This window comes from Elgaria multicarinata, chromosome 1 (genome assembly GCF_023053635.1).
Source record: "Elgaria multicarinata webbii isolate HBS135686 ecotype San Diego chromosome 1, rElgMul1.1.pri, whole genome shotgun sequence".
Taxonomy (NCBI): Eukaryota; Metazoa; Chordata; class Lepidosauria; order Squamata; family Anguidae; genus Elgaria; species Elgaria multicarinata.
The window spans coordinates 373,358-397,923 of NC_086171.1; the positions used below are offsets into that span (position 1 = coordinate 373,358).

Below are 24,566 nucleotides of genomic sequence, written 5' to 3' on the forward strand. Positions count from 1 at the left end.
CTGCCTTCCCCTGCTTCGGGCGGAGGAGCGTGCATGGCCTTGGCGGCTGAGGATCGGGCCGGGCCGCCTGGAACCGCGTCCCTGTACAAATGGGACTGACTCGAGGCAGCGCTCTCCCTCCTCCTCAGGGATGTGATTCCCCGTGCTGCTGCTGCTTCCACGGGGAGGCTTGCAGCACGGTGCACATTTCTCTGCCAAGCGACGAACTCCGCTCCCAAGTGGGTCTCATGTGGGTCGGGGGTCACGGGGGCGCCGATGAACGAGCCTTCCCTGGATGCCCGGGAAAGCTGGCTGGCAGGAACAGGAATTCTAACACACACACACACACACACACACACACACACACACACACACACACACACGCACACACTCCCCCCTCTCATACACACACATACACAGGCTCCCTCCCAGCCCCGAGGTCTTCAAACGCGTCAAGTGCAGAAGGGCTCCCCCTGGCGGCGGGGGAGGGCACCGCAGCCCTCGAGGCTCTACCCTTCCCCAGGATGAGACGACCGGCTTGCAAGTGGATAATTACGGCCCACCCCACATGGCGGTATGCAAGCCCGCCACGTGCCGCTTTGCAGTCCACCGTGGGGCGTCCATCGCTGGAGGAAGTTGGTGCTGCTGCCGGTGGTGGTGGGATCGGGTGTGGCACCATTGGACAGGACGCCTTTGAAGCGGCCGTGCATTTGTGGGGAGGGGGCTGGGTGACATCACAGGAGCCCCCCGAGGAGCCCCCAAGCGCCCCACAGCAGCCCACCCTCCCGCTGCACAGGAGACCTTAGGAAACTCCGCCGCGACCCCCTCGCCCAGGTCCCCGGCCTGCCCTAAGAAGACCCGGGCCTAGTTGAGCCTGTCAGTTTAGGCAGGCAGGTCTGAACGGCTCTGGGGCTGAACATTCCTGGGCAAATCCTCGGCAATGCGCAAGAAGAGCCGCGTGGGGCCCGTCCCCGCCTGCGCGGGTGTCGGGATGGCCAGATTGGGGGGCAGCGGAGGGGGCGTGCCTTAGACCGGCGGAGTGCGCAGCAACTCGGGTCAGCGCCCACCGGATCCTGACGCGTCCAGGGGGCCCTCCCTGGAATCCCGCGGGGATCCTGCCCGGTCTGCTGGCCGCTAACTCGAAGGGGCGTCCCTGAGAGGGTAAGTCGGTCTCCCCCCGCCCCGCCCCGCTCCGGAGCAGCTGTTCCCGCCCCGCCCCGCCCGACAAAAGGCCCTTGTGCGCCCGGCCGGTAATTGGCAATCATCAATCACCAGCCATAATAGCTGATGAGGCGGGAGGGGGCGGTGCCTTCCCAGGGGCCCCCCTGGGCAGCTCCAGTGGGAACCCGCCGCTGCTCCCTGGCCCGGCCGTTGGGCGGGCGGCTCTGGGGGGAACTCAAGCGGAATTTGAGGAAGATGGATGAGCCCAGAGGCAGGCAGGGCGACTCCCCCTTCCCCCTCCCCTGCCATCTCCTCCCCTTCCCTCCCTCCCGCCCAGCCGCAGACAGCGCCAGCGAAGCGCCAGGCGCGGCAGAGCGCAGCACAGCAGAGCGGAGCGGAGCAGAGCCAGGGCGGACGCGGGGTGGCGCGGCGCGCTTTCCGGCGGTGGCGGCGGCGGATCCCTCGAAGAGGCGGGCGCGCCCTATAGGACCCACGCAAGCCAGTGCCGGCGCGCGGACGGACGCCGCGCCTTGGCTGGGGCCGGACCGACGGCGCGCCCGGCGCCCGTGGGATTCGCGTGGAGCCTGGCGCCCAACGGGGCCCCGGCCGGGCAGCCCGGCCAGTAGCTGTCGGGGGCGCCGGGGCAGCGGCCATGCAGAGACCCAGCGGCCAAGGCGCTGCCTTCTCCATCGACTCTCTGATCGGGCACTCGCCGCCGGCGCCGCGCTCCGGGCCCTTGCTCTACACCGGCTACCCGATGTTCATGCCCTACCGCCCGCTGGTGCTGCCGCACGGGCCCCTGCAGACGGCGGCCGGGCTGCCCCCGCTGGCGCCGCTTGCCTCCTTCGCCGGCCGCCTCACCAACTCCTTCTGCGCCAGCCTCGGCCAAGCCGTCCCGTCCATGGTGGCGCTGACCACCGCCCTGCCGAGCTTCGGGGAGCCCCCCGACGGCTTCTACCCAGCGCAGGAGCTGCCCGCCGCGGGGCGAGGCAACACCGAGCCGTCCTGTCGCAGGCGGAGTGCGGCTGAGAGCCTGGAGAGCGAGGAGCTGTCCCCCGGGCGGGACAAAGGACCCCCGGAGCCGCAGCTCCACTTCTCGGAGCCCTTTCCGGGCATGGCAGGTGGGTCGCGGCGTGGGGCGGGGGAGGGAGGGACGGTGTCTTGACTTCCCTCCGGAAGGACCGGTGCCGGGCGAGACGACAGCAGGCGGCCAGGCTAGGCGGGGGGCGGGGCGGCCGCTGCTGCCGGGGACTTGGGAGAACTTTTCTGCAAGGGCGAAAGTTTCCTCCGAAGCTGGTAGCGTGTCCAGAGGGAAGAGAAAACCCAGGAGGGGGAGCGGGAGGCGTTCAGTACGCAGAGAAGAACGAAGAAGCCAAACCGTGGCCTGAGCAGGCCTCCCGCCCGCCCCACAGCCAGTCCTGCACGCCACTCGCCCCGCTCAACGCTCACCCCCTTAGGTTAGCTTCCACCAGGTCCACGCGGGGGGCGCAGGACTGAGAACCAGCGCCCCCACACACACACAGCCACCGCCACGGCCCCTGAACTTTTGGAGAGGCGGCGGCCTCGTGTGAGGGGGCCCTTGGCACCCCCTGCTGAAGCCGAGCTGTGCTGGGGCTCTCGCCTCCGCCCGCCCAGTCTGCTCCCCGCGGAAGAAAGTGGCCCTAGGGGGCGGCCGGCGGGCGGCCGGGCCTGGAAACGCTCCTCACTGGGCACTTCCGGACACCGGAGGCACAATCTGGGACCCCAGGGGCAGACACGCCGCCCGTGAGTGACCGCCCTCCGTGCCTCCTCCCCGGACAGCAGCAGCAGCAGCAGCAGCAGCTACGTTCCGGCTTGGGGAGGGGAAAGCACTTTGCCTGGCGCGATGGCTTGCTGCTCGGCCCCCGACGCCAGCCGGCCCGGGGGAGCTTCGCCCCCTGCAACCAGTGCCGGGGAGGGGGGCTGCGCGAACTCTCGGCTCGCCTTCCTCCTCCAGCCCCAATGCGGCTCTTCCCCCTGGCGCAGGCGCTCTTCTCCGTGGGTCGGAGGGGCCGCCTTCGGGGGCCCGACCTCCCCGCTCCTCCGAGGCCCTGGAGGAGCCCGTCGGCCCCGCCGCCCGGCCCAGGGCAGAGGAGCTGTCCGTGGTGCTGGGACGCCTCGAAGCCGGGCGCGGCGAGGAAGAGCGCGCAGGAGGGAACGGGCTCGCGACCATAGCCAGGAGCCCAAGCCAGGAGCCCAGGCGAGGCTGCCACCGAGACGGCCCTGCTGTCTCCCCCGTGGGCAGTCCCAAGGCCGGGGAGGGGGTCGGTCCCCTGGCATACACCTTCCCCCGGAACCCGGCTTCGCCCTCAGCTGCAAAAAGCAAGCAACGGGGGGGGGGGGGGACTTGTCACGGCCCCACCCCCCATCTCCCAAGACCTCGATCCCGCCCGGCCGCAGTTCTTCTCGGAAGCCAGCCAGGGCAGCCTCCTTCCCGCTCCACCTGGGAGGGAATTTGGCACCCGGCTTCGGGTGATCTGAAGAGGCGCCCCCAGATCCTTCCCCCCCACACACACACACCGCTCAGCATCTTCCACTGTCAGAAGCCAAGGTCGTAGCTCCTTCGGGAGGGGTGGGCCTTTCGCCGACCTCCTTGCCCCCACCCCCACCCCCGCAATCCGAAAGCTCCCCTCCCCCGTATCCGACATCCTTGCACGAGTTCCAGATTTGGGCAGTTGCAATTGAATTTCAGGAAAGGGGGGATCCAAACAGTTGAAAAGCGGGGGCGGACGAGGCGGTGGCAAGGTCTCATTCCATCAGATTTTGAATTCCGGGACGATGGTATGAAAGCTTCGATGCTGACTTCGGGGATCTTGTTCAGCTGCTGCAATCCTATGCCTATGAGGAGAGACTAAAAGAACTGGGCATGTTTAGCATTGAGAAGAGATATGATAGCACTTCTTCAAATACTTGAAAGGTTGTCACACAGAGGAGGGCCAGGATCTCTTCTCGATCCTCCCAGAGTGCAGGACATGGAATAATGGGCTCAAGTGACAGGAAGCCAGATTCCGGCTGGACATCAGGAAAAAACTTCCTGACAGTTAGAGCAGTATGACAAGGGAGGTGGTGGGCTCTCCCACCCTAGAGGCCTTCAAGAGGCATCTGTCAGGGATGCTTTAAGCTGGGTTCCTGCATTGAGCAGGGGGTTGGACTCGATGGCCTTAGAGGCCCCTTCCAACTCTTCTATTCTATGATTCCCCAGTCTCTGGGAGTCAGGCCACAGCAGCAGCAGCAGCAGCATATATTTATTTATTCATTTATTTCCGCCCTCTCCCTCTGGATCAAGGCAGGGAACAACACTAAATAAAATATAATACATAAAATTAGTTAAAAGAGCATATAAAATCAATACAATATTAAAACAACTATCACAGCATCTTAAAATTCTTAGGTTTAAAATTCATCTGGGTAGGCCTGCAGGAAGAGACTAGTCTTTACAGCTGTCTTAAACTCAGAGAGAGCATTAAGCTGGCGAATCTCCTCCAGAGTTTACTTTTGAGTAGACATGCATAGGGCTTGCAGGCTGACTGTCGGGCCTTTGATGTCTTGGCAGTGGGAGCCCATTTTATTGGGATGGGGTCCAGATGTAATGGCCACCTTGGTTTGGGTGTGTGAAGTGCTCCGAGCAATGCAGCATTAAAGGCCAGCATTTCTTGTTAAACGATCTGCCTAGACCCTTGTAGGATCTCCCTCAGCTATTGCAACCTCTCAACAAGACAACTATTTCTTCATGCACATGACATGCACCTTTATGTGCATTTAATGCATTCATGTGTTAAAAGCGTGCTTTATCAAGCACCATTACTTTGTGGGTGGTGCTCTGAATGCCAGAGGCCTCCTGCCAATGCCAGCACGCACCTGCCTTGGCCATTCTCTCCACTGCCCCAAAGACAGAACCCCACCCCCCTCAGGCAGCCTGTCCCACAGAGGCCCCCCAAGTGCCCACAGAACAAAGTGCTCCAGAAAACTCCTTTGAGAGAGGGAAGGAGGAGAGGGCGAAGGTGTGGGGAGAGCTGGCACGCAGCCAGGGCCAGCTGCTGACCTCTGCAGAGCGGGCACAAGCTGCATCACATCGCTGGTCAGTGTGGGTGCTGCAGGGCCAGTGCGGCCACCAGGAAGCAACTGTGGGCTTGGAGGAAAGGCTCCTGCAGCATTGAAGAGCAGGGGAATGTTGTGGGGGGGGGGTGGAGTTGCTGGGAAGTCACATGGAGGGCTCTGCTGCCAAGGAGACCCTCTGCTGCCTGATGCATGGCCGGGAGCTGGAAGCCTAGACGTATAGGGAGCAGGGCTTGCAGGGGCCCTTCCCTGGCTACCTTGAGAACATAAGAACATCAGAAGAGCCCTGAGGCTGGATCAGACCAAGGGTCCATCTAGTCCAGCACTCTGTTCACACAGTGGCCATCGGCCAGGGACCAACAAGCAGGACATGGTGCAACAGCACCCTCCCACCCATGTTCCCCACTGAGGAAAGGACATGGATAAAACCAGTGCCCAACACCACACAGCACCATTGCCTTTGGTCACAGGCGCATCTTCTGGACTCATGGGGCAGAGGGAGGAGGGCAGGTCATGGGGAAACGCTGCTGGCAGCTTAAGACTGCCTGTGCCCAGCCACTATCTGAAGGGCCCTGAGGTGGACGTCTTAAAGCCGGTGTCAGGAGCACGCTGAAGCTATACCTGTTGCTCATTTGCTCCGCTAGCTATGGGGCCTGACCGGCGCTGGGCTCTTCCCTACCCAAGGTGGGGTTGGGCCTGTGGTGCAGCAACTGGGAACTGTGGGCAGCAACTCTGAGACTGTGATTCCCTTCTGGGCTTCATTCAAAACCAGCCAGACCTCTAAAGGCACCACCTAAGATACCGAACACATCGGAGGGTTAGGGTTCAACACCATGGATAGCTCCTTTAGCAGTCTGGTTGGTTCTAATGAAGACCCAGAATGGCATGATAGTGGAGGCAGCCTCCTCTGCTGGCAGAAAGCCTGGCCGCAGGGCAAATGCTCAGGGCGTCATGAAACAGAAGGAAGCTGGGCCTGGTGCTGCCTTTGGAGCCACGTCACGCAAAAGCCCCTGGCGAGGGCTCTCTGTAGCTGTTGAACCATGGGATACGCACACTGCCTCCCCAGGCTCAGCAGGCCGGCTTAGTGGCCAGCCTGCACATTTCCTCATGGCCACCAGAGGCTGCCCTACTGCAAGCAACTATGAGGGGGTCTGTAGTGGTGGGGCAGACTGGGGCTGCTCTGGGAGGTCAGGGTGGGCATGTAAACAGGTTGGCAACTGCGGCCACCGTCTTTCCAGTCCAAATGCTCCCATGACAAGGCACAGGAGTGTTGTTGCTATCTATGGCAAAAGCCAGCCTCTCGTGGAGGTGGGTGCTGGGGAGGCCGGGCAATGGGTGTCATGTGGCTCAAGGGCCCTTTCTTCATCTTCTGGATGTGGACTCAGAAATAGAAGAAAAGGAGGCCCTGGTCGGTGACATAACTGCAAGGGTGAGAGTGCCTCCGAGCATATGTAGAGTGCATAGGAACATAGGGAACAGCCTTCTACTGCGTCAGACCCTTCGTCTGCCTAGCCCAGTATTGCCAGCACTGGCTGGCAGCAGCAGATCTCAAGGGACTCGGGCAGGAATCTTTCCAGCCCTACCTGGAGATGCTTCCAGGGATTGGACTGTCCACATGCAAAGCACACTATGGCCCCTCCCCTTCCTCTCACCACTGAATTGCAACAGCCCACCTGTAGCTGGCTGCAGAGAAGAGGCTTCCTGTGCATTGCAGAGCTGTGAGCCAGTGCAAATTTTGGCTATGAAATCAAACTGGAGGGGGACTGCACAATAAGTTCAACTTCCCAGCTTGCAAGAAGCAGAACCGCCTGCTCTTGGTGTCTGGGAGGAATGCCGCCTTCCTGGGCCAATGTTCTCAGACAAAGAGCCCTGCTTGATCACATGGCTGGGCAGTTTAGCCCATCAGGTGCTCCCTGGCACCCCAAGAAGGGCAGGCTGCACTCCACAGCCACTGCCACCCCCTTTCCAGCAACCAGGATTTGAAGACACTCTGGCACTGAACCAGGAATGTCCATCATGGCTCTCCACCCTTGGGAGACCATTCCCCTGCCCCTCCTCCACCTCCTCCTCCATTACCATCATGAATGTGCCCTTGAAAGCCATCTCCGCCTCCTCCTCTGGTGAAAGCCACTTCCCTCCATTTGTTCTCTTCCAACTTCCTCCAGACCAGGGGAGTCCAGGTGGCTCTTCAGCCAGGCCGGGCTGTGGGTTGCTTGCATGTGCAGAAGCTTCTAAAGGGAGAAAGCTATTCTGTCTCACCCCCAGCCCCAAGCTGAAGGAGTCCCCCGTGCTGTCCTGAGGAGGCCTCATCTGGGACACCAGTGGAGCCACTGCTCCTAAACCTGCCCTGCCACCTCTGGGAGTCAACGCATTATGGGTAGGACGGGCAGATGCCAGCTTGGCCACCTTGGGTGGCTGCCCTAGCATGAGCCAAGCACCTTGGTACCGCAGGGCTCAGTCCTGGGCCCAGTGCTCTTCAACATTTTTATTAATGATTTGGACGAGGAAGTGCAGGGAACACTTAACAAATTTGCAGATGACACAAAATTGGGTGGGATAGCTAATACCCTGGAAGACAGAAACAAACTTCAAAGTGATCTTGATAGGCTGGAGTGCTGGGCTGAAAACAACAGGATGAAATTTAATAGGGATAAATGCCAAGTTCTACATTTAGGAAATAGAAACCCAAGGCACAGTTACAAGATGGAGGATACTTGGCTCAGCAATACTACAAACGAGAAGGATCTTGGAATTGTTGTAGATCGCAAGCTGAATATGAGCCAACAGTGCGATATGGCTGCAAGAAAGGCCAATGCTATTTTGGGCTGCGTTAATAGAAGTATAGCTTCCAAATCACGTGAGGTACTGGTTCCTCTCTATTCGGCCCTGGTTACGCCTCACCTAGATTATTGCGTCCAGTTCTGGGCTCCACAATTCAAGAAGGATGCAGACAAGCTGGAGCGTGTTCAGAGGAGGGCAACCAGGATGATCAGGGGTCTGGAAACAAAGCCCTATGAAGAGAGACTGAAAGAACTGGGCATGTTTAGCCTGGAGAAGAGAAGATTGAGGGGAGACAGGATAGCACTCCTGAAGGACTTGACAGGTTGTCACACAGAGGAGGGCCAGGATCTCTTCTCGATCCTCCCAGAGTGCAGGACACGGAATAATGGATATTCAAGTTAAAGGAAGCCAGATTCCAGCTGGACATCAGGAAAAACTTCCTGACTGTTAGAGCAGTACAACAATGGAATCAGTTACCTAGGGAGGTTGTGGGCTCTCCCACACTGGAGGCCTTCAAGAGGCAGCTGGACAACCCTCTGTTAGGGATGCTTTAGGGTGGATTCCTGCATTGAGCAGGGGGTTGGACTCGATGGCCTTGTAGGCCCCTTCCAACTCTGCTATTCTATGATTCTATGAATGGGGATTCGTGCAATGGTGGTGGCAGGTGCAAAGGAAGTCTAGCTGCCTCTGGCTACCAGTTGCCATTGCCTTGAAGCCTGGCTGCTGGGCAACACCTGGCTAGCCACTCTGGCCACCAAGGTGCTGCACTGCACAGACCATCTGGGGCTGATCCAGAAGGCCCCTTCTTGTATTGATGGAGAAACCTGCTCCTGTCGCTTGGCAGGTGGGGAGCTGGGACTCCACAAGAGCCAACCGCAGGAAGAAGGGATGGCGGTGCAGACCTGGGACTGTAGCACATACTCCTCAGGAAGAGGCAGCCACTGCAGGCATGCAGAGCACCTTCCCGTCATGGAGCCGGGCAGAGCCCACTGACCAGAACTGAGGTCCTGGCATAAGGAGGGGTTCCTCAGCAGAGCAGCTGGGACATTGCCTAAATGGCTGGGTCCACATTGGGCCCGCTCAGGACACAGATGAGCTCTGGGTGGGACTTGCTGCAGACGCCCCTCCAGCCCAGGACAAGGGACGAATGCTGCTCGAAACGCCTCATTGACCCAGAAGACTTCTGCGAAGACGCAATGCTGGTGCCCCACCAAATGACAAGGGAGGAGGGAGCTGGGTGTGCCAGTTCGCTCAAGAGCATCAGTGCGGGAGAAGGCAGCTGCTTGCCTCTCTGGGTGAAGGAATATGAGGAGGTCAACTCTCAGCAGACTGTTCTGCTTGACCCCCGCCCCCCAGCCCCTTTTCGATGGGGGCCCATGAACAAGAGGCATTGCCTCAGGGGACCCCCTCCTGGAGCAGCCGCCCAAAAGGTCGCCCATGCTTGCGTTTTTAAACAGAGAGGACACAGGGCCCAACCCATCTCCTGGGTCTGCCCTGGTGAGCATGGGTCATTCGAGGACTGAATAACCCAGAGGTGTATTGGCAGAATTCAGAGGTGTGACGTCAGAACCCAGTCATCCCTCTGTACATGCTCACAGGCAGTCTCTTCTTATTTACTGCTGCTTCCCCTACAGAAGTGAGAGGAATTTGGGGTTGTGGCCCGCCACTTCTGGAGGAACCCATATCCCACTGTTGGTTATTCCTTGGACAAAGCTACATGACTTGGATCCAGATCTAGTCATACTTTGACTGAACTCTCTGAAATCAATGAGACTTACATTAGTTGTGATTTAAATGGCATGATTGTAGCATGGTTAAGCCACGGTGGCTTAGAATCATAGAATAGTATAGTTGGAAGGGACCTCTAAGGCCATCGAGACCAATCCCCTGCTCAATGCAGGAATCCACCTTTAAGCACACCTGACAGATGGTTGTCCAGCTGCCTCTTGAATGCCTCTAGTGTGGGGGAGCCCACAACCTCCCTAGGTCATGAGTTCAATTGTCATAGTGCTCTAACCATCAGGAACCCTGATGTCCAGCTGGAATCTGGTTTCCAGTCACTTGAGCCTATTATTCCGTGTCCTGCACTCTGGGATGATCAAGAAGAGATCCTGGCCCACCTCTGTGTGACAACCTTTCAAGTCCTTGACAAGTGTTATCATGTCTCCCATCAGTCGTCTCTTCTCCGGGCTAAACATGCCCAGTTCTTTCAGTCTCTCTTCATAGGGCTTTGTTTCCAGACCCCTGATCATCCTCATTGCCCTCCTCTGAACACGCTCTAGCTTGTCTGCATCCTTCTTGAAGTGTGTTGCCCAGAACTGGACCAATACTCAAGATCAGGCCTAACCAGGGCTGAATAGGGGGAACCATGCGATTTGGAAGCTATATTTCTATTAATGCAGCCCAAAATAGCATTTTCTTTTTTTGCAGCTACATCACACTGTTGGCTCATATTTGGCTTATGATCTACAACAAAACCCTTCTGTGAATGCCAGTCACATGGCGACTGGATTTCCCCAATTATCCTAGCTGGTGCAGCTTGCCAGGTTGTCCGAACCCAAGCAGCATAGCTTGTTTGGCAATGGGCAGCATCCCTCAAATAACCCAACCACAGCCCATGAGCTATTTGAAGGGTGCTGCCCCCCACCCCAAACAAGCAATGCTACCTGGGTTCAGAAGACACAGCAAGCCACACCAGCGAGGGTTATTTATTTATTAATTATGGAACTCTGACCAGCACAAGACCAGCATGCACAGTGGGGGGAATATTTGTGTCACTGCAGTCGTGACATAGTATAACCAACTCTGGATCCACTCTATAGAGCTGGATCTCCAGATTTGGTGTTGCCTGGATTGGTCCCTGAAAGAGCCTGTTCTTGGCCATGTCATGTTACTACAATGTGGTAGACTTCTGAAAGATGAGGTTGGGATCAGGGCTAATGGGTAAGGGTAGCCCCCCACCCCCGCGCTTGTCTAGAACTTTCCCAAGGCACCAGAAGGTCTTCCTGTCTTAATCCCTTGCTGACAAAGAGATGGCAAGCCAGGCTCCGCACCCACCCAGACTCTGTGTTTCTCTGCTGGCTTGAGGGCCACCTTATAGCGAAAAAGGGGCTGAATCCACCTCATGACCAGGACTGAGCCCGGGTGGGGAGATGTCTTGGGGTGTTTTGTTGGTCGGTTTGTGTATGTTTTATGTTTTACCTGCTGTTACACTCCTTGAGGATTTGGAAAGGGGTGGGAGAGGCACTGCCTCAAGACCCTTGACCCCCCCTGCTCTCACTAATTGGGGGGGCATAGCTCAGTGGGCTGAGGCCCCCTGCTTTGCATGAAGAAGCTCCAGCTGGCAAACTCTGTGGCACCGCTGCCAGCTTGTGCACCAGGCAGGGCCTGACTGGGTTCCCGAGGGAGCCCCCTTGGGGCTGGCTTCCAGTGGGGCCCTTGCTGCTCAGTGCCCAGACATGGCTGTACACCACCACAGCCTTCCTGCCACCCCCACCCACCCACCCCCCAGTGACCTGCTCACATCCACTGGAAGCAGGAAAGTCTTTGCCAGGAGAAGCCGGGCAGGACCATGAGGCCAGGTCCAGGAATCTGATTTCCGGTTCAGGAAAGAGCAGCAACGTGCCATTCAGTTTAGGGGTGGTGTCTTGCTAGGCGGGGGAGGGGGCAGGCGCATGGGGGATGTCTGGCCTTGGGGAGGCTTTGATCTGGCCGGGCAGGGGCGAGGGGGGGGGCATTTACAGCAGCAAAATGTCTTGGGCTGCCCCCATCCAGTCCCAGCCTGTGGGGACGATGCTCTGCACCGGTGCCCCTGAGCATGTGCAGAAGTGCTGTGCAGCAAGGCCTCTTTCCCCGGCCCCCTTCCTGCCGGCCTCTCCTAATCGCGTCCCCCTCTCTGTCTGTCTTGTCTGCCAATGGCTCGCAGAAGGAAAGACCTACAGCTCGGACGAGGAGAAGCTGGACGGGCGGACCGGCGAGGCGGCGTGCAGCAGCGGGCGGGAGGAGGACGACAGCTCGGCGGAGGCGGAGAGCGAAGAGGAGCCCTTCCTGGACGGGGCGGGCGGCGGCGGCGGCGGCGGCGGCGGCGGCCCTCTGGGGGGCAAGGCCAGGGCCAAGCGCGCCCCGTGCGAGCCCGCGGGCCCCGCCGCCGCCGCCGCCAGCGCCGCGGGCGTCGGGGGCTCGGCGGCGCCGTCCTCGGCGGCGTCAGGGCCGGGCAAGAGCCGGCGGCGGCGCACGGCCTTCACGAGCGAGCAGCTGCTGGAGCTGGAGAAGGAGTTCCACTGCAAGAAGTACCTGAGCCTGACGGAGCGCTCGCAGATCGCGCACGCGCTCAAGCTCAGCGAGGTGCAGGTGAAGATCTGGTTCCAGAACCGGCGCGCCAAGTGGAAGCGCATCAAGGCCGGCAACGTCAGCGGCCGCTCGGGCGAGCCCGTCCGCAACCCCAAGATCGTGGTGCCCATCCCCGTGCACGTCAACCGCTTCGCAGTGCGCAGCCAGCACCAGCAGCTGGAGCAGGGCCAGCGGCCCTGAGCCCCCGCCGCCGGGCCGCCGGGCGGACGGACGGACTGCGAGCCCGAGCCGGCGGGGGGGGGGGGAGGCCGGCTGGCAGGGCCGCCGCGCGCCCCTCCTCCCGCCGCCGCCGCCGCCGCCTGGGCCCGGCACCCTCCCCTTGTACAGGAACCCTTATTTATTCGGTGTAAAGTCTGTACAGACGGGCGCTCCTTCCCTTCTCACCGCGTCGGGCCGGAGGCGCTGTCCCCGCCCCACCCCCGTGTTCTGTATATAAGCCCCAGCCCACCCCCTTCCCCCGGTCGATGTATCTGTTCAGTGCACAGTCGTGATGAAGGTCAATAAACTTATTTTCTATGGACGTGGTGCACGCCTGACTGTGGGAGAGGAGGGATTGGGACACACACCCCCTCTGTCTGGGGCAGGAGGAGAGCGGCTAGCGGTGTCGCAGGCTCCTGGTGGGGGGCGGGGCGGAGGGCTCTCTCGTTGCCTGGGCTTTCCGGCCCTGCTTCTCTCTGGCCTGCTACGGAGCCGAACCCCGAAGGCAGCCCAGAGCCTGTGTAGAGAAGGTCCCTGCGCAGCCCCCGCCCCGAAGCAGCGCTGTGCCCCCAGCCTGCTTGGGGGCTTCTCTGGGGCAGCTGCCGGCTAGTGTGGGAGCAGGAGGCTGGGCTGGCTGGGTCCCCTCGGCCCTGCCCAGGTTGCCTTGGAAGCGGCGGCAGCGGCGGGCAGAAACGGGCCGGCAGCCGCGGAGGAAACGGGGCCCGGTGGGGCTGGCGGGCATGGCGTGCTGTGCCGCCCCACACAGCCTCCCGCCTTGAAAACGGCTGGTAGCCCAAAGGCTGGAGCTTCTTCACAAGACATCCCGCTTGCTCGGGGCCGCTATGGGCCTACCCCCGAGGGACCGCCCCCCCACCGTTGGCAGTGCCATGGCCTCGCCCCCGTCCCGCCGACGTGCCCTGTTCTGCTGGCTCTCTCTCTCTCTGGGCCAGCCTCCTCCAAGCTGATGCCCTCCAGCTGTTTTGGACTGCAACTCCCAACATTCCTTGAAGGCTCAGGCTGCTTTAGGCCACGTGGTGCAGGCACCCCGGACCCAGCGCCCCAGAGCTGTTCTTGGGATTGCTGGGACCACGGCAGGGCAGGCGCCCAGGTCCCCCCACTCTCGACGAAGGCTGCTCTCTCCTGGCCTCAGCCCCACCAGGGAGGCACAGCGAGGGGGCCCTGGGCCGGAGTGGGGGAGGCGGGCTCCCTCGCAGCAGCGGAGCAGGCACACAAGGGGGTGAGTGGGGAGGAGAGGTCGGCTCCGCCCGGGGCCTCTGCGGCGCCTTCCCCCGGGGCACTGGCTCGGAAGCGGGGCGCTGGAAAACTGCTCTTGCCGATCCGCTGTGCTGAGCGCCACTGGCCAGAGGAAGGGCAGGCAGGGCTCCTGCCCACCACTGCCTCGAGGCGGCACAGGCGGCTGCTGTGACAGGCTTGCGGGGTGGGGTGGGGTGAACCTGGACGTGACCTGCGCTCCTCCGTCCTGCTCCCAAGCAGCCTTGGAGAAGAGCCACGGCCGGCCCCGGGAAGGCCGAAGCCCCGCTTAAGCGCTCGCAGCGGAGAAGGCGGGGAAGGTGCGCGCGCTCAGACCTCCGGAGGCCCTGGACGGACGTTCCTGGGCTAGACGGACCAGTGGTGCAACTCTGTCAAAGACAGCGGCTGTAGCCTGGGGAAGGGACGACGCAGGGACAGCCCGCCATGAGGCAGAGCGACGCCTTGGGCAGCAAAGGCTTGGTGCTGCGGGAGGGCAGCGCTGCCTCCTCCGCCTCCAGCCATTCATTCCCCTTGCTGGGAGGACAGCGCTGCTGCGTGGGGCAGGCGGCCCTCCCTGCTCCTCAGCCTGCCTGCTGCCCTCAGGTGAGAGGCGGGTGGGCGGGCAGGCAGGGGATGCAGCCCCGTCACCAAGTGCTGAAGGCCGGCTGGACGGCCGCTCCGCTCTTCCCGGCGGAAGGGCACCAGGGGGTGCATCCCGAGGCAGCAAAACATCTTGGGACCCACAAGGACTCTCCCTTTTCCCAGGCCGAGATCCCGGATCCCGCTAGGGGGAGATGCACCAGTTAAGTTAAACCCACTCAGAAAGGGGGTTCAGTAGAGCGCCCCCCCCCCCCAGGAGGAGACTGTGTTTCTGGAGGCTGCGAGCAAGCCAGCATCAGCTCTTGCCTCGCTCTCAGGGCTGCATGAAGGTGCACGCACAGGGACCAGGTCTCTTGCGCTGCTCTGAGCAAGGCCAGCAGCGACCCTTGGGTGGGGTCCCCTTGGTGGAGGCGGGTGGGGTACGGGTGCGCGCGCGCGTCTTGCTTGCTTGCATGCCTCTGGCCGGGCTGCTCCTCAGCCCAGACCTCAGCCCAGCCCAATCTCTCTGCCCCACCCCATCTTAAAGCCCTGAAATAGGTTTGACCCTGCCCAGATGCCCACAGGACAAGGGGAAGGAAAAACCCAGGGGAGCAGTTTTTGGGTGAAGTTAGGACAGTTACTTTATTGGGCAGCTTCTGTGTTGCTGCAGGTCAGTCAGTCTCTCTCTCTTTCTCTCTCTCTCTCAATCTCATACACACACACACACGCACACACGGCAAAGAAACCTTATTTACAGACTGTCATATAAATATTTCCAATGTACATTTATACACAAGTGATCAAGACAGGCAGAGTCTGGGGTAGGGGGAGCAGCATCTAAAATAAGGGAGTCAGCCGGTGAGTCCCTCTGGCCTGGCCAGGAAAGGCTGCAGCAGACAGGGAAGGAGAGCGAGGTGACTGAAAACTGGTGCAGCCAGGTTGGGGCAGGGCAGGGAGGCAGGGAGTTTCCCTTTACTCTGGGCCCTGTGTGGGCCCTACACCCCCTGCCTCCTCCTCGGTGAGGGAAGGGGTTGGCTGTTGCCTGCTCAAAAGGGGCCTGACCACCGGGAGGACCGAGGCAACAGTGCTGGCGGGGCCGGGCACCGCGCCCCAAGGCCACGAGAAGGACCAGGACAGGCTGCTCTGCTGCCGGGACAGCTAGCAGACAACACACCGCTGGAGGCCGTGGGGGCAGCCGGAGGGGCCGGAGGGCAGCACAGCCTCAAGCGGAGGGTTCAGTGGGCAGTGGAGCCCGGGGGGGATTCGGGGGGCAGCGTGCCAGAGGCGTTGTTGTTGACGTTGCGGCGAGGCAAGCTGGGAGTGACTGAGCTCGTGGCGGCATCACTGGGGCATCCATGCTGGAGCAGGATGTCCACGCATTCTTGGCTGCCGGCCCGGCGGGCATAGGCCAGTGGGCTCAGGCCTCGGGCGTCCCGGCTCCTCACGTCCACTCCGTACTGTAGGCACAGAAAGAAGCAAAGGCACCCATCAGAGGCCCGGCAGGAGCAGCACCAGCGCACGAGGCCGAACAGGCTGCTCCTCTGGCCAGGACAGCATCGCTCCTTTGGGGGGGGGGGAGGGAGGGGGCCCTTCCCCCGCCAGGTGCTGAGGGTGGGGAGGGGGCAGAGCGGAGCCAAGCCGAGCCAGAAGGCGCCTCCCTGGGCTGGGTGGGCCCAAAGGCCCGGAATCCGGAGGGCTTCCCCTTTTACCCAGATGAGGAGCTGAGTGCAGACCACGTTGGCCATGGCGCTGGAGAGGTGCAGCGCCGTCCGGCCGTCCCCGTCCCCGTACGTCTCGTTGACCTCCTCCTTGGTGCCGTGTGCGAGCAGGGTGACCACGGCCCGCAGGTCATCCTCAACCACGGCCCGGAGCAGCTGCTGGCCCAGCGGCACGTCCGAGTGAGGCAAGGGGGCCAGGAAGAGCTTCTGCTCGTACTTGGCCCGGATCCAGCGCTCTTTCTCTTCCCTGCAAAAGCAAAGGGGGCATCACGCCGGGGCCTTCCCATCCTGCGGGAAGCCCGCTGTTTCCTCCCTCGGGCCCTCAGAAGACCGCCTGCCTGCCCGTCCCCCCGCTGGGAGTGCCCCCTATCACCAGCCCTCAGCAGGAAAGGCCAGCCGCTGTGCTGGGGCGGGGGCGGACCAGACGCCGAAGGAGCCGCATTATCGCAGCTGCCGTCTCACTGGCCACACAAAGGCGCTGGTGCCGAGGGGGCCCCGATCGATGCTGCAGGCACCCCGCTATCTGCGGCCCATTCTATCCATCTCCCTCTTCTCAAGTGCGCTCAATACCCGTGGCAGAGCATGCTCAGTGGCTGCCTGCCCCCTGACCTGCTCTTCTCCGCTGATAAGGCAGCCGCAGAAAGGCCTCTTGTCTGCGTGTCCGGATGAGTGAGTGACAGGAGAGGGACAAACAAGGCAGCATCCACGCACGCACGCACGCACACACACACACACACACACACAAACACCCCTGGCTGGGGCAGCCAAGCCGCCTCACTTAACCCCTTCTCCTCCTCCACACGCAGGAAGCTGGGGCCTCCTGGCTCCCTTGCAGGCAAAGAGGTCGGGTGCTGAGCTGTGCTCCCTGGGGCCGTGGAGGGAGCTGAAGGGAACCAAAGCCCGGCTGTGGCCCACCAGTCCCGGCAGCCAGGGCTCAGCCAAAGGTGGTGGAGGGTGTCACCCAGCCCCTCACGTTGCCCCCACCCCAGCCGTAGTGCCTGACGGAAGCATCCTTGCCAGCCAGGCTCCTGCGGGGAAGAGCAAGAAGCCAAGCTGAGGGCCACAGCTTTCCCACAGCATTGGGACCTCCCAGCCCCCGGGGCCTTTCCATGATGCCACCTCAGAGAAAGCACATTCGGGGGTGGGGTGGGGGAGAACGTGGGTGGGTGGGTAGGGTGGCCCAGCAGTGCTGAGGCATCTCTGGCATTTGCTTCTCCTGCCCCAGCTGTTGGCCAAACTGCTAATTGCCAAAATTCAGATTTCACCTGTCTGTCGCATGGAGTGCCACGAACAGCCACGTCCTTCCCAGCCACTGGTCAGCTGAAGAGGGGCCCAGCAGTGAGGGATGGGAACTGGGCTGCCATTAACAGGGAGACCCCCTCGCTTTGGGCAGCACTGCCCCCCTCCCGCAGTTGCTGCTTCATTGCCAAGTGCAAACGGCTTGCCATGGTGGTGGAGCCCGCACTGCCGGGATGGATCATGTCCCCCCTACCCACTCGGCAGCAATGCCCTGCAGTTTGGTTTGCTTGTTAGGTGGCAAACGTGGAATAAATGATCTGAAGACATATCAGGGAATGAAACGAGCAAGCAGAGGGACAGGAACGCCAGTGGGCACTTGTGGCTACCAGGGAGACCCAGGTTCAAATCAGCCATGAAACACGCTGGGGCCAGTCTCCATCCCTCAGCCTAAACCTACATCAGAGGGCTGTTGCGAGGATAAAGGGGGAGGGGAGAACCACGGAGACTTCCTGGGGCTCCCAGGAGCCAAGGCAGGGCGAACGAGAAAGGAAAAACAGTTATCCTGCTCCGCTGCTGCCTGAGCCAGTGAAGGAGCACGCGCCCCACTCACCGCCACTCAGCTCATGGCACATGAGGGGGGGGCACTTTGCTCTCCCCGGGCATCCCGAGGCAAATGTACAGGACAGCCCCTTTTTGGACTTCCCCAGAAACCTGTGAGTCTTAAGACTCATGTGCCCCATTTCAGCTTTCTAGGTGAAGAACCTTCAGCAATGGTGGTGGTGGTGGTGGAATGTCCACAGCCTGCTTCACATTATGAAGGTGATGTGACAATGTCCCTCTTTCAGACTTTTCTAGTAATCAGAGTATCTTAAATGATGTGAGAGACAAATCTGAGCTTTCTGGGGGATGGTGGTGGTGTAGAAATACTGTAAGCATTTTCTGGTGTACTTTATGAGCCAGAGGTTCAGAAACATCTCATTTTCCAGTTTCTCTAGTAATTGGAGTATCTCGAACCATGGACTTTTCTAGGTCCTATGGAAGCAGTGGAACAATTCCACTAGCCTTGTTCTCAATCACAATAAACAGCTGTTAGATTGTACATACGAAGACTATCACAGGCTGTTTTCTGATGTTAGTGGGGGCTACGCTGCAAATCGAAGTAGTTTTGGCACTTCACACACAGCGTCTTATCCAAACCCCCACCTTGCAGCTGGGGGCAGGTGGACCTCAGCGGCCTGGGGCAGGGGCCACGCGGGGCCATAACTGGCCCCAGGGACAGGCCAGGTGAGGTCCGGCTGATTGCTTGGCCGGCCGAGGCTGAGCATCCCACAGAGACAACCCCCCCTACCTGCAGCTCTCGGGACCGGGCTTGGGGTAGTTCTCGACGGCGCCTTCCCACACAGAGTTTGCCAGCGCGTTGCCGATGGCCGTCATCACCATCACCAGCTCCAGGGGCCAGTCGTCCAGGTCAAGGGAGCGGACGCGCGAGAGGTGCGTGCCCAAGTTTCGGTGGATGCCGGAGCACTCGATGCAGATGAGGGCGCCCAGGTTCAGGCTGGCCCAGTCGGGGTCTGTGGAAGAGAGCAGGGCGGCGGGCTGAGCGCCTGGCACTGGGGTGGGCCTGCTGCACGGCGGCCTCCCACCCCCACCCCCACCCCCACGTTCCTCTGGAGACATCCTCCCCCCTTTAAAAGTAAGCCAGACTCAGGGCTCAACCAGGCCTGCCTCCCTCCCTGGAGCGGCCGCTATGAGACGGGCGGGGAGTTCCAAAGAAGAGCCACCGCCCCCTTCACCGTGCCTTGGCCTCTGGGGATATCTGCAGGGAGCCCTCCCCGGCCAGCCCCCAGCTCTGCCTCCATCCGCTCTCGCCCGTGCCAGGTCCTCCCGGCCCATCTCACCCCCGCCTGGAACTCACTGGGTGCATCGCAGTCCACGCAGAAGCTGTTGCCACGCACCGTGCGGATGGATTGGAGGGCCAGGGCATCGCTGTGGCTGCCCAGCCGAGCCTGAAAGGAAGGCAGTGGTCAGGGGGCCTGCGAGGGGCTCTGCTCTCCATCTACCTCCTTCCCTGCTCAGCACCAGGTAAGAGGGGCCTGGCCAGAGCAGGCTCAGCAGGGGAGGGGGGGCCGGAGCACAAGCCGGCCACCCCTGTTGCGGTCAGCTCAGTCCCCCCTCCCCCCTCACTTCACTCAGGCGCTGCGAGGCACCCCAGATCGGCTGCTGGGTCCTGGCTGGTGAGAGAAGGCAATTTGTCCATGCTCAGAGACACTCTTTCCACTCATACCCATGTGTTTGCCCGGGCAGGAGCCTTCTCTCCAGCCCTGTCTAGCAGCTTCTGGGGTGCCATGCAGAGACCCCTCTGCCCAACCAGAGGGGCCCCTCCGAATCGAGCGCCCAGCCGCCTCCCTGGCTCCAGCTCGGGCAACCTCACCCCCCCGCCCCTGCCCCCCTCCGTGCAGCCGCCCCACCTTGTTCTTGCTGCTCTCGCAGCCCTGGAGGCTGGCCAGGATCTGGCTCTCAATGGCTTGCACCCAGAGCTCTCGCTCCTCAGCCGTGGAGGCCTCGAAAAGCCACGACTGGCCAGTCAGGCTCACGATGATGAACTCATAGGACTCGTCTTGCTCTGCAGGGAGAGGGAGGGAGGAAGGGAGGGAGGGGGCTGAGCTTTTATGCCACCCCCACCCCCGCCAGCACTCTGTAGCAGGGCTGTGCGGGGGGCGTGGCTTCGGCCAGCCCAGCTGCTCCCCTCCAGGCCTTGGTACCACCCCCTCCCCCCAGGCCAGGCTTCCAGAGAGCAGAGCCTCAGATTCTTTTATTTCAGTGTGGGACGGGGGTGAGTTCTCTGTTTCGGGGGGGGGGAACAGCAAGCCCCCGTCCAGAGTACCTGGTCCTGATCTGCTGCAGTGCCCAAGAGTGGTCCCAGTTGGAGAAGGGGGGGGGGTCCTTCGAGATGAGTCACCTGCCTCCTTCATGGAATTTTATGCGGAGGGGGCAGACTTCTCTCATGTTTTCCCACCTCTTAGGAGCACCTTTAGCAGTGCCTTCTCTTCGTTTGCACCTGGGGGAGGGCCGGAGGGTGGTCAGACCAAGAGGGGTGCAGCTGGGGGAAAGGGCTGAGCAGAGGTCATTCCTGGCTGGCAGCTCTGCTGGATGCAACACCCGGACCCACGCGATGTCACAGCCCACGCTCCAGCTCATAGCAAAATGATTTGCAATTACCTAAATAGTGGTTATGCAAATAAGGTCGTTGGCTCCATCGTGTGGCTTCCTTGCTCTCTATTAGAGCCAGGCAGGGGCGCTTGTGGCCGGGTGGCCCTCTGCTCTGCTCCTTTCCTGAGTCAAGGGGGGGCAGCTTGCCCCACCCACTCCCACGTTTTCAGTGGGGCAGAGGCCCATGGAGGAGGGAGCCAGGCCACCTCCTGATCTGGAGAATGTGGGGGTGGGGGTGGAGCTGCCCCCTGGAGGTGGGGATCAACCCAGCTGGCACAAGAATCCCGGAGGGCTGGGCCCCAGAGCCTGCCTCCCGACCGACCCAGTTGCCTGGCAGTAGGGCAGGGAGTCCCTCTGGCCCCAGGAGCATTGTGGTGGGGGGAAGCAAGGGCTTTGAGTAGCCTTCTGTGCTCAGCCTGTGAAAGTGGGTGGTGGCAAAAGGGCCCCCACGATGGATCAGTCCCTCTGAGCCCCTGGCACGTACCCCTGGCCCGGCCCCTTCTGCCTTCTCCTCCACCTGGACTTGTGGGCCCGTGCTCTGGCAAGTCACTTGCCAGCCAGTGTTGCCACAAAAACGCCACCGGGGAGGCATGGACAGCCACCTCTGGCACTCAGTCCCCCTCCCGTGTGCAAGGGCTGCACCTCCCTGAGCTCAGGCGGGCAGCAGCCAGTTCAGCAGTTGGGCATCCGCTTGCATGGAAGGGGGCCAGGGGTGGGCTGGGGCACTTCACCCATTTCTGCAGAGCTGAGGAAGAGAGGGAGGGGGAGAGCTCAATGCCTCACCACGCGCCCCTCCGAGCTCATTCCTGTGGGCCCAGCAGCTAGCCCCCCCTCCCCACAACTCATTAGCTCAGTGACTGCCCAACTGAGAAATTAGAGGAGCATTTGGGTAATTCGACAAGAGACCGGGGCGGGCTGCTCGGGGCGGGCTCGGAAGAGTTCCCCTCACTGGATCAGGGGCGGGGGGGGGGGGGCTGCCAGCTAGGAGCCCGGCCAGGGAAGGATGGGGAAAGCGCCTGCGTGCCGCTCACTCCACGGGCATTAGTGGGCAGCGGAATGAACAAGCGCGTCTCTTGATTATCTTTTGATGATGTGCGGCAGGCTGAGCGCGCTGAAGGACTCCCGAACCAGCCAGGCTTCGCTGCCGCTGCTGCTAATGGGTGTTAACCCCACGACCTCGTCTCCAACGCTGCCTCAGCAACAAGCCCTCCAAATGAGAGGGAAATTAGCAAGGGCATGGCGGGGGCAGGGAGCGAGGCCAGGCAGCCCCCCCCCCCCAGCACCAGCCAGGACCACCTTACAACTCCCCCAGGCACCTGTGCGGAGGATGTGGGGCAGGGTGAAGCACGTTGCACACCAGGTAGGGGGGTTGGTCTCCACCAGACACCCACCCACCCACACACCCACACCACGGCAGCACAGGACAACCCCCCTTTCCTGTGACATCTGCCCCACGGCCGTCCTCCGCCCACTCCACAAGCGAGAGGGGATCTGCCTCGCCTGTGACTGAGCCGTGGGGGGCTTGACCCAGGGCCAGGGGGAACTCAGGCGGCCACTGGCACCACGGTCCCCGCGCCACACCAAGAAGCTGCTCAGGATCTCCGCCATCGAGCCGGGGGGGGGGGGTGAGCGCCAGGCGGGGCCATTCGTAAATGTCATTGTGCTGCCGCCTCATTTTGCAGCTCATTAAACCCAATATTCCTAACCTGTATTAGTGCATCAGGGACAGCCCCCTCCCACCCCCACTGCCAGGCAAACAGCAGCACAAACAAGGGACACGAGTGACAACGACAACGGCAGAGCCCACAACGCCTCTGCAGCTGGGAGCCACAGCGCCGGCCCTGAAGACACGCAGGCAGGCAGACGTGGCCAAACAGGCGCAGGGAGGGGGGCGCACACCAGGGTATTCCCAGGCACCAGGTTGGGGGGTAGGTGGGAAATATGGGGGCCACATTGGGTGGGGTGCTCAGGGGAGGGCTGAGTGCCAGTGGGAGAAGGTCCAAGAGGCGCCGAAGGCTGGCCTCTCCAGGGCACACCTGCACAGCCATCCCTCCGCTGCACAAATGGAAAGGGGGTGGTGGTCATAGAATCATAGAATAGCAGAGCTGGAAGGGGCCTACAAGGCCATCGAGTCCAACCCCCCGCTCAATGCAGGAATCCACCCTAAAGCATCCCTGACAGGTGGTTGTCCAGCTGCCTCTTGAAGGCCTCTAGAGTGGGAGAGCCCACAACCTCCCTAGGTCACTGGTCCTGAGCACAGGGATGGCCAGGAGGCCCCCAGAGGGCTGGAGGGAGGGAGGGGGAGGGCCTCCCCCAGGACGCAACACGGGCAGCCGTGATCCTGGCGATCTGACCATGCCAGCCGGCCACGAGGGGAGCCCTGACAGGGAGCGTTAATCACACCCAGGGCCCCAAAACAGCTCTTGACGAGCCGGTTTTCCCCAGTCATCAACCCAGCGCACCATTTGGCCACTGCTAAGAAGCCGGCACAGGAGCTGAGCGCCAGGAGCTGAGCACCCTCCCGCATCACTCTCCGTGAGGACTTCACTGCCCAGGGAAGCAGGAGCCCGAGGAAACACGCCTCCGTCAGCCGTTTACCCATTTAACACGGGAGTCTTCATTGGGGGCAGCCCCTCCGCCCCCTCACGCACACGCCTGCCCTATGTGGTATTCCCAGGAGCTCAGCTCACCCATGCAGCGTTGGGCATCATCCCCACCCCGCACTCCACCACCTCTGCATCTGCTGCTGCCCTCTGCAGATGCTCCCTGAACACTTTGACACAGCGGCGACGGCAGCGGCGGCGGCAGCCACAGCCACACGAGCTCTCGCTCGCTCGCTCGCTCGCTCGCACTCTCTCTCTTTAACGTGCGGCCATGTAAAAAAAACAAACGCTGCTTGCGTGATTTATGACACTTCAGAACAACGAAGATTCAATTGCACGGCACGTCCTCGCCTCTGATTACCTCCTAAATGAGATAAACTGATGGCAATTCATCCCGAGGCCTCACCCCCTCTCCGAGGGTGCCAACCTGAGGCGCTGAGACCTGCCTGCCTGCCTGCCTGCCTGCGGGGAGCTCCCCCAGCCCCAGCAGCCTCGGCCGCCAGACTGCAACAGAGAACGGGCCCCTGCCTGGGCCATGGGAGGGAGAGGGCGGCCAGATCCCCGGGCATCGTGTGGCCAGGATGGCAAAATGCCCGCGACGCCACCAGGCCTCCACATCGTCCCCCCCCCCCTTCACAGCAGGGAGACTGGAGGTGGGAGTGCAGAGCCCCGGAGTCTGTGCGGGTCTTCCTGAGCATGTGAAGAAAGCCATACATTAATGCAAACCTTTCCCCTCGTCGGGGAGTGGGGAGGAGGGACGTCCGTCGTTCCAGCCCCCGCTGCTGCACCAGGAAACACACACTCAGGACTCCTCTGGGCAAGGGGGGACGCAGGGGGCTGCTGCTGCCCATAAGCAATGCACCAAAGGGTAGCAGACCCACCGCACCGGCCAGCTCAGGCCAATCTTTGCCGCCGTGCGCACGGCATGCCTCGATCCTCCTTCAGCTCAGGCCTCTGCCTTGGCACGGGCACGTCTTGCTCTGCTTGGAGAGGCCAGGCTGGCCTCAGCCTCCAAGACCAAGCACGGCACAGGCTGGGCGGGGCTTGAGTTCAGCTGGCACCCACCGTTGTGCTTGAGGACTAGTAGCCCAGCACACAAGGGTGTGAGTGCGCCTTTGGCCGCTAGTTCTAACGGGCATTCTTTCATTTGTCCATCAGACCCCACCACATCCCCCTCACTTGCCCTGTGCAAATGCGCCAGACATCCCCGCCGCCCTCCCCAGAGAAAGAGATCAATGGGATGGCTGGAGGAACAGAAGTACAGGCGGGGAGGGAGCAGCAGTCCACCACCACTCCCATCCCAGAAGAGCCCGTTCCCCAAGGCCCAACATTTGCTCAGCAAGGAGGCAGTTTCCCCACATGCAGCGCCGGCTGCCACGCTTTGCAGGGGGCCCCCACCTTGAAGGAGGAGCCAGTCTCAGGC

General features: G+C 61.6%; 3 protein-coding genes across 3 annotated transcripts in view; 2 read left to right on the forward strand and 1 right to left on the reverse strand.

The window, feature by feature from the left end:
* ABCF2 (ATP binding cassette subfamily F member 2) overlaps positions 1 to 24,566 on the forward strand; it is a 94,293-nt gene that overhangs the window by 54,270 nt on the left and 15,457 nt on the right. The window lies entirely within an intron of this gene.
* GBX1 (gastrulation brain homeobox 1) lies at positions 1,793 to 12,525 on the forward strand. Its single transcript, XM_063121629.1, has 2 exons — positions 1,793 to 2,261; positions 11,921 to 12,525. The coding sequence occupies exons 1-2, from the start codon at positions 1,793 to 1,795 to the stop codon at positions 12,523 to 12,525; spliced, it is 1,074 nt and encodes a 357-aa protein (XP_062977699.1).
* Positions 15,007 to 24,566, reverse strand: part of AGAP3 (ArfGAP with GTPase domain, ankyrin repeat and PH domain 3) — a 94,333-nt gene continuing 84,773 nt past the window's right edge. The window contains exons 14-18 of the mRNA XM_063121560.1: positions 19,799 to 19,953; positions 19,246 to 19,336; positions 18,679 to 18,901; positions 16,083 to 16,338; positions 15,007 to 15,830 (exon numbers count right to left, since the gene is read on the reverse strand). Of these exons, the coding sequence (XP_062977630.1) occupies positions 15,609 to 15,830; positions 16,083 to 16,338; positions 18,679 to 18,901; positions 19,246 to 19,336; positions 19,799 to 19,953 (947 nt within the window). The 3' untranslated portion in view covers positions 15,007 to 15,608. The remainder of the gene's footprint in view (positions 15,831 to 16,082; positions 16,339 to 18,678; positions 18,902 to 19,245; positions 19,337 to 19,798; positions 19,954 to 24,566) is intronic.

Bases quoted from the DNA above. Each gene is read 5' to 3' on its own strand.
- GBX1 (XM_063121629.1), top strand. From the start codon at position 1,793: ATGCAGAGACCCAGCGGCCAAGGCGCTGCCTTCTCCATCGACTCTCTG. The intron at 2,262-11,920 runs GTGGGTCGCGGC...AATGGCTCGCAG, and splicing joins GCCCTTTCCGGGCATGGCAG to AAGGAAAGACCTACAGCTCG.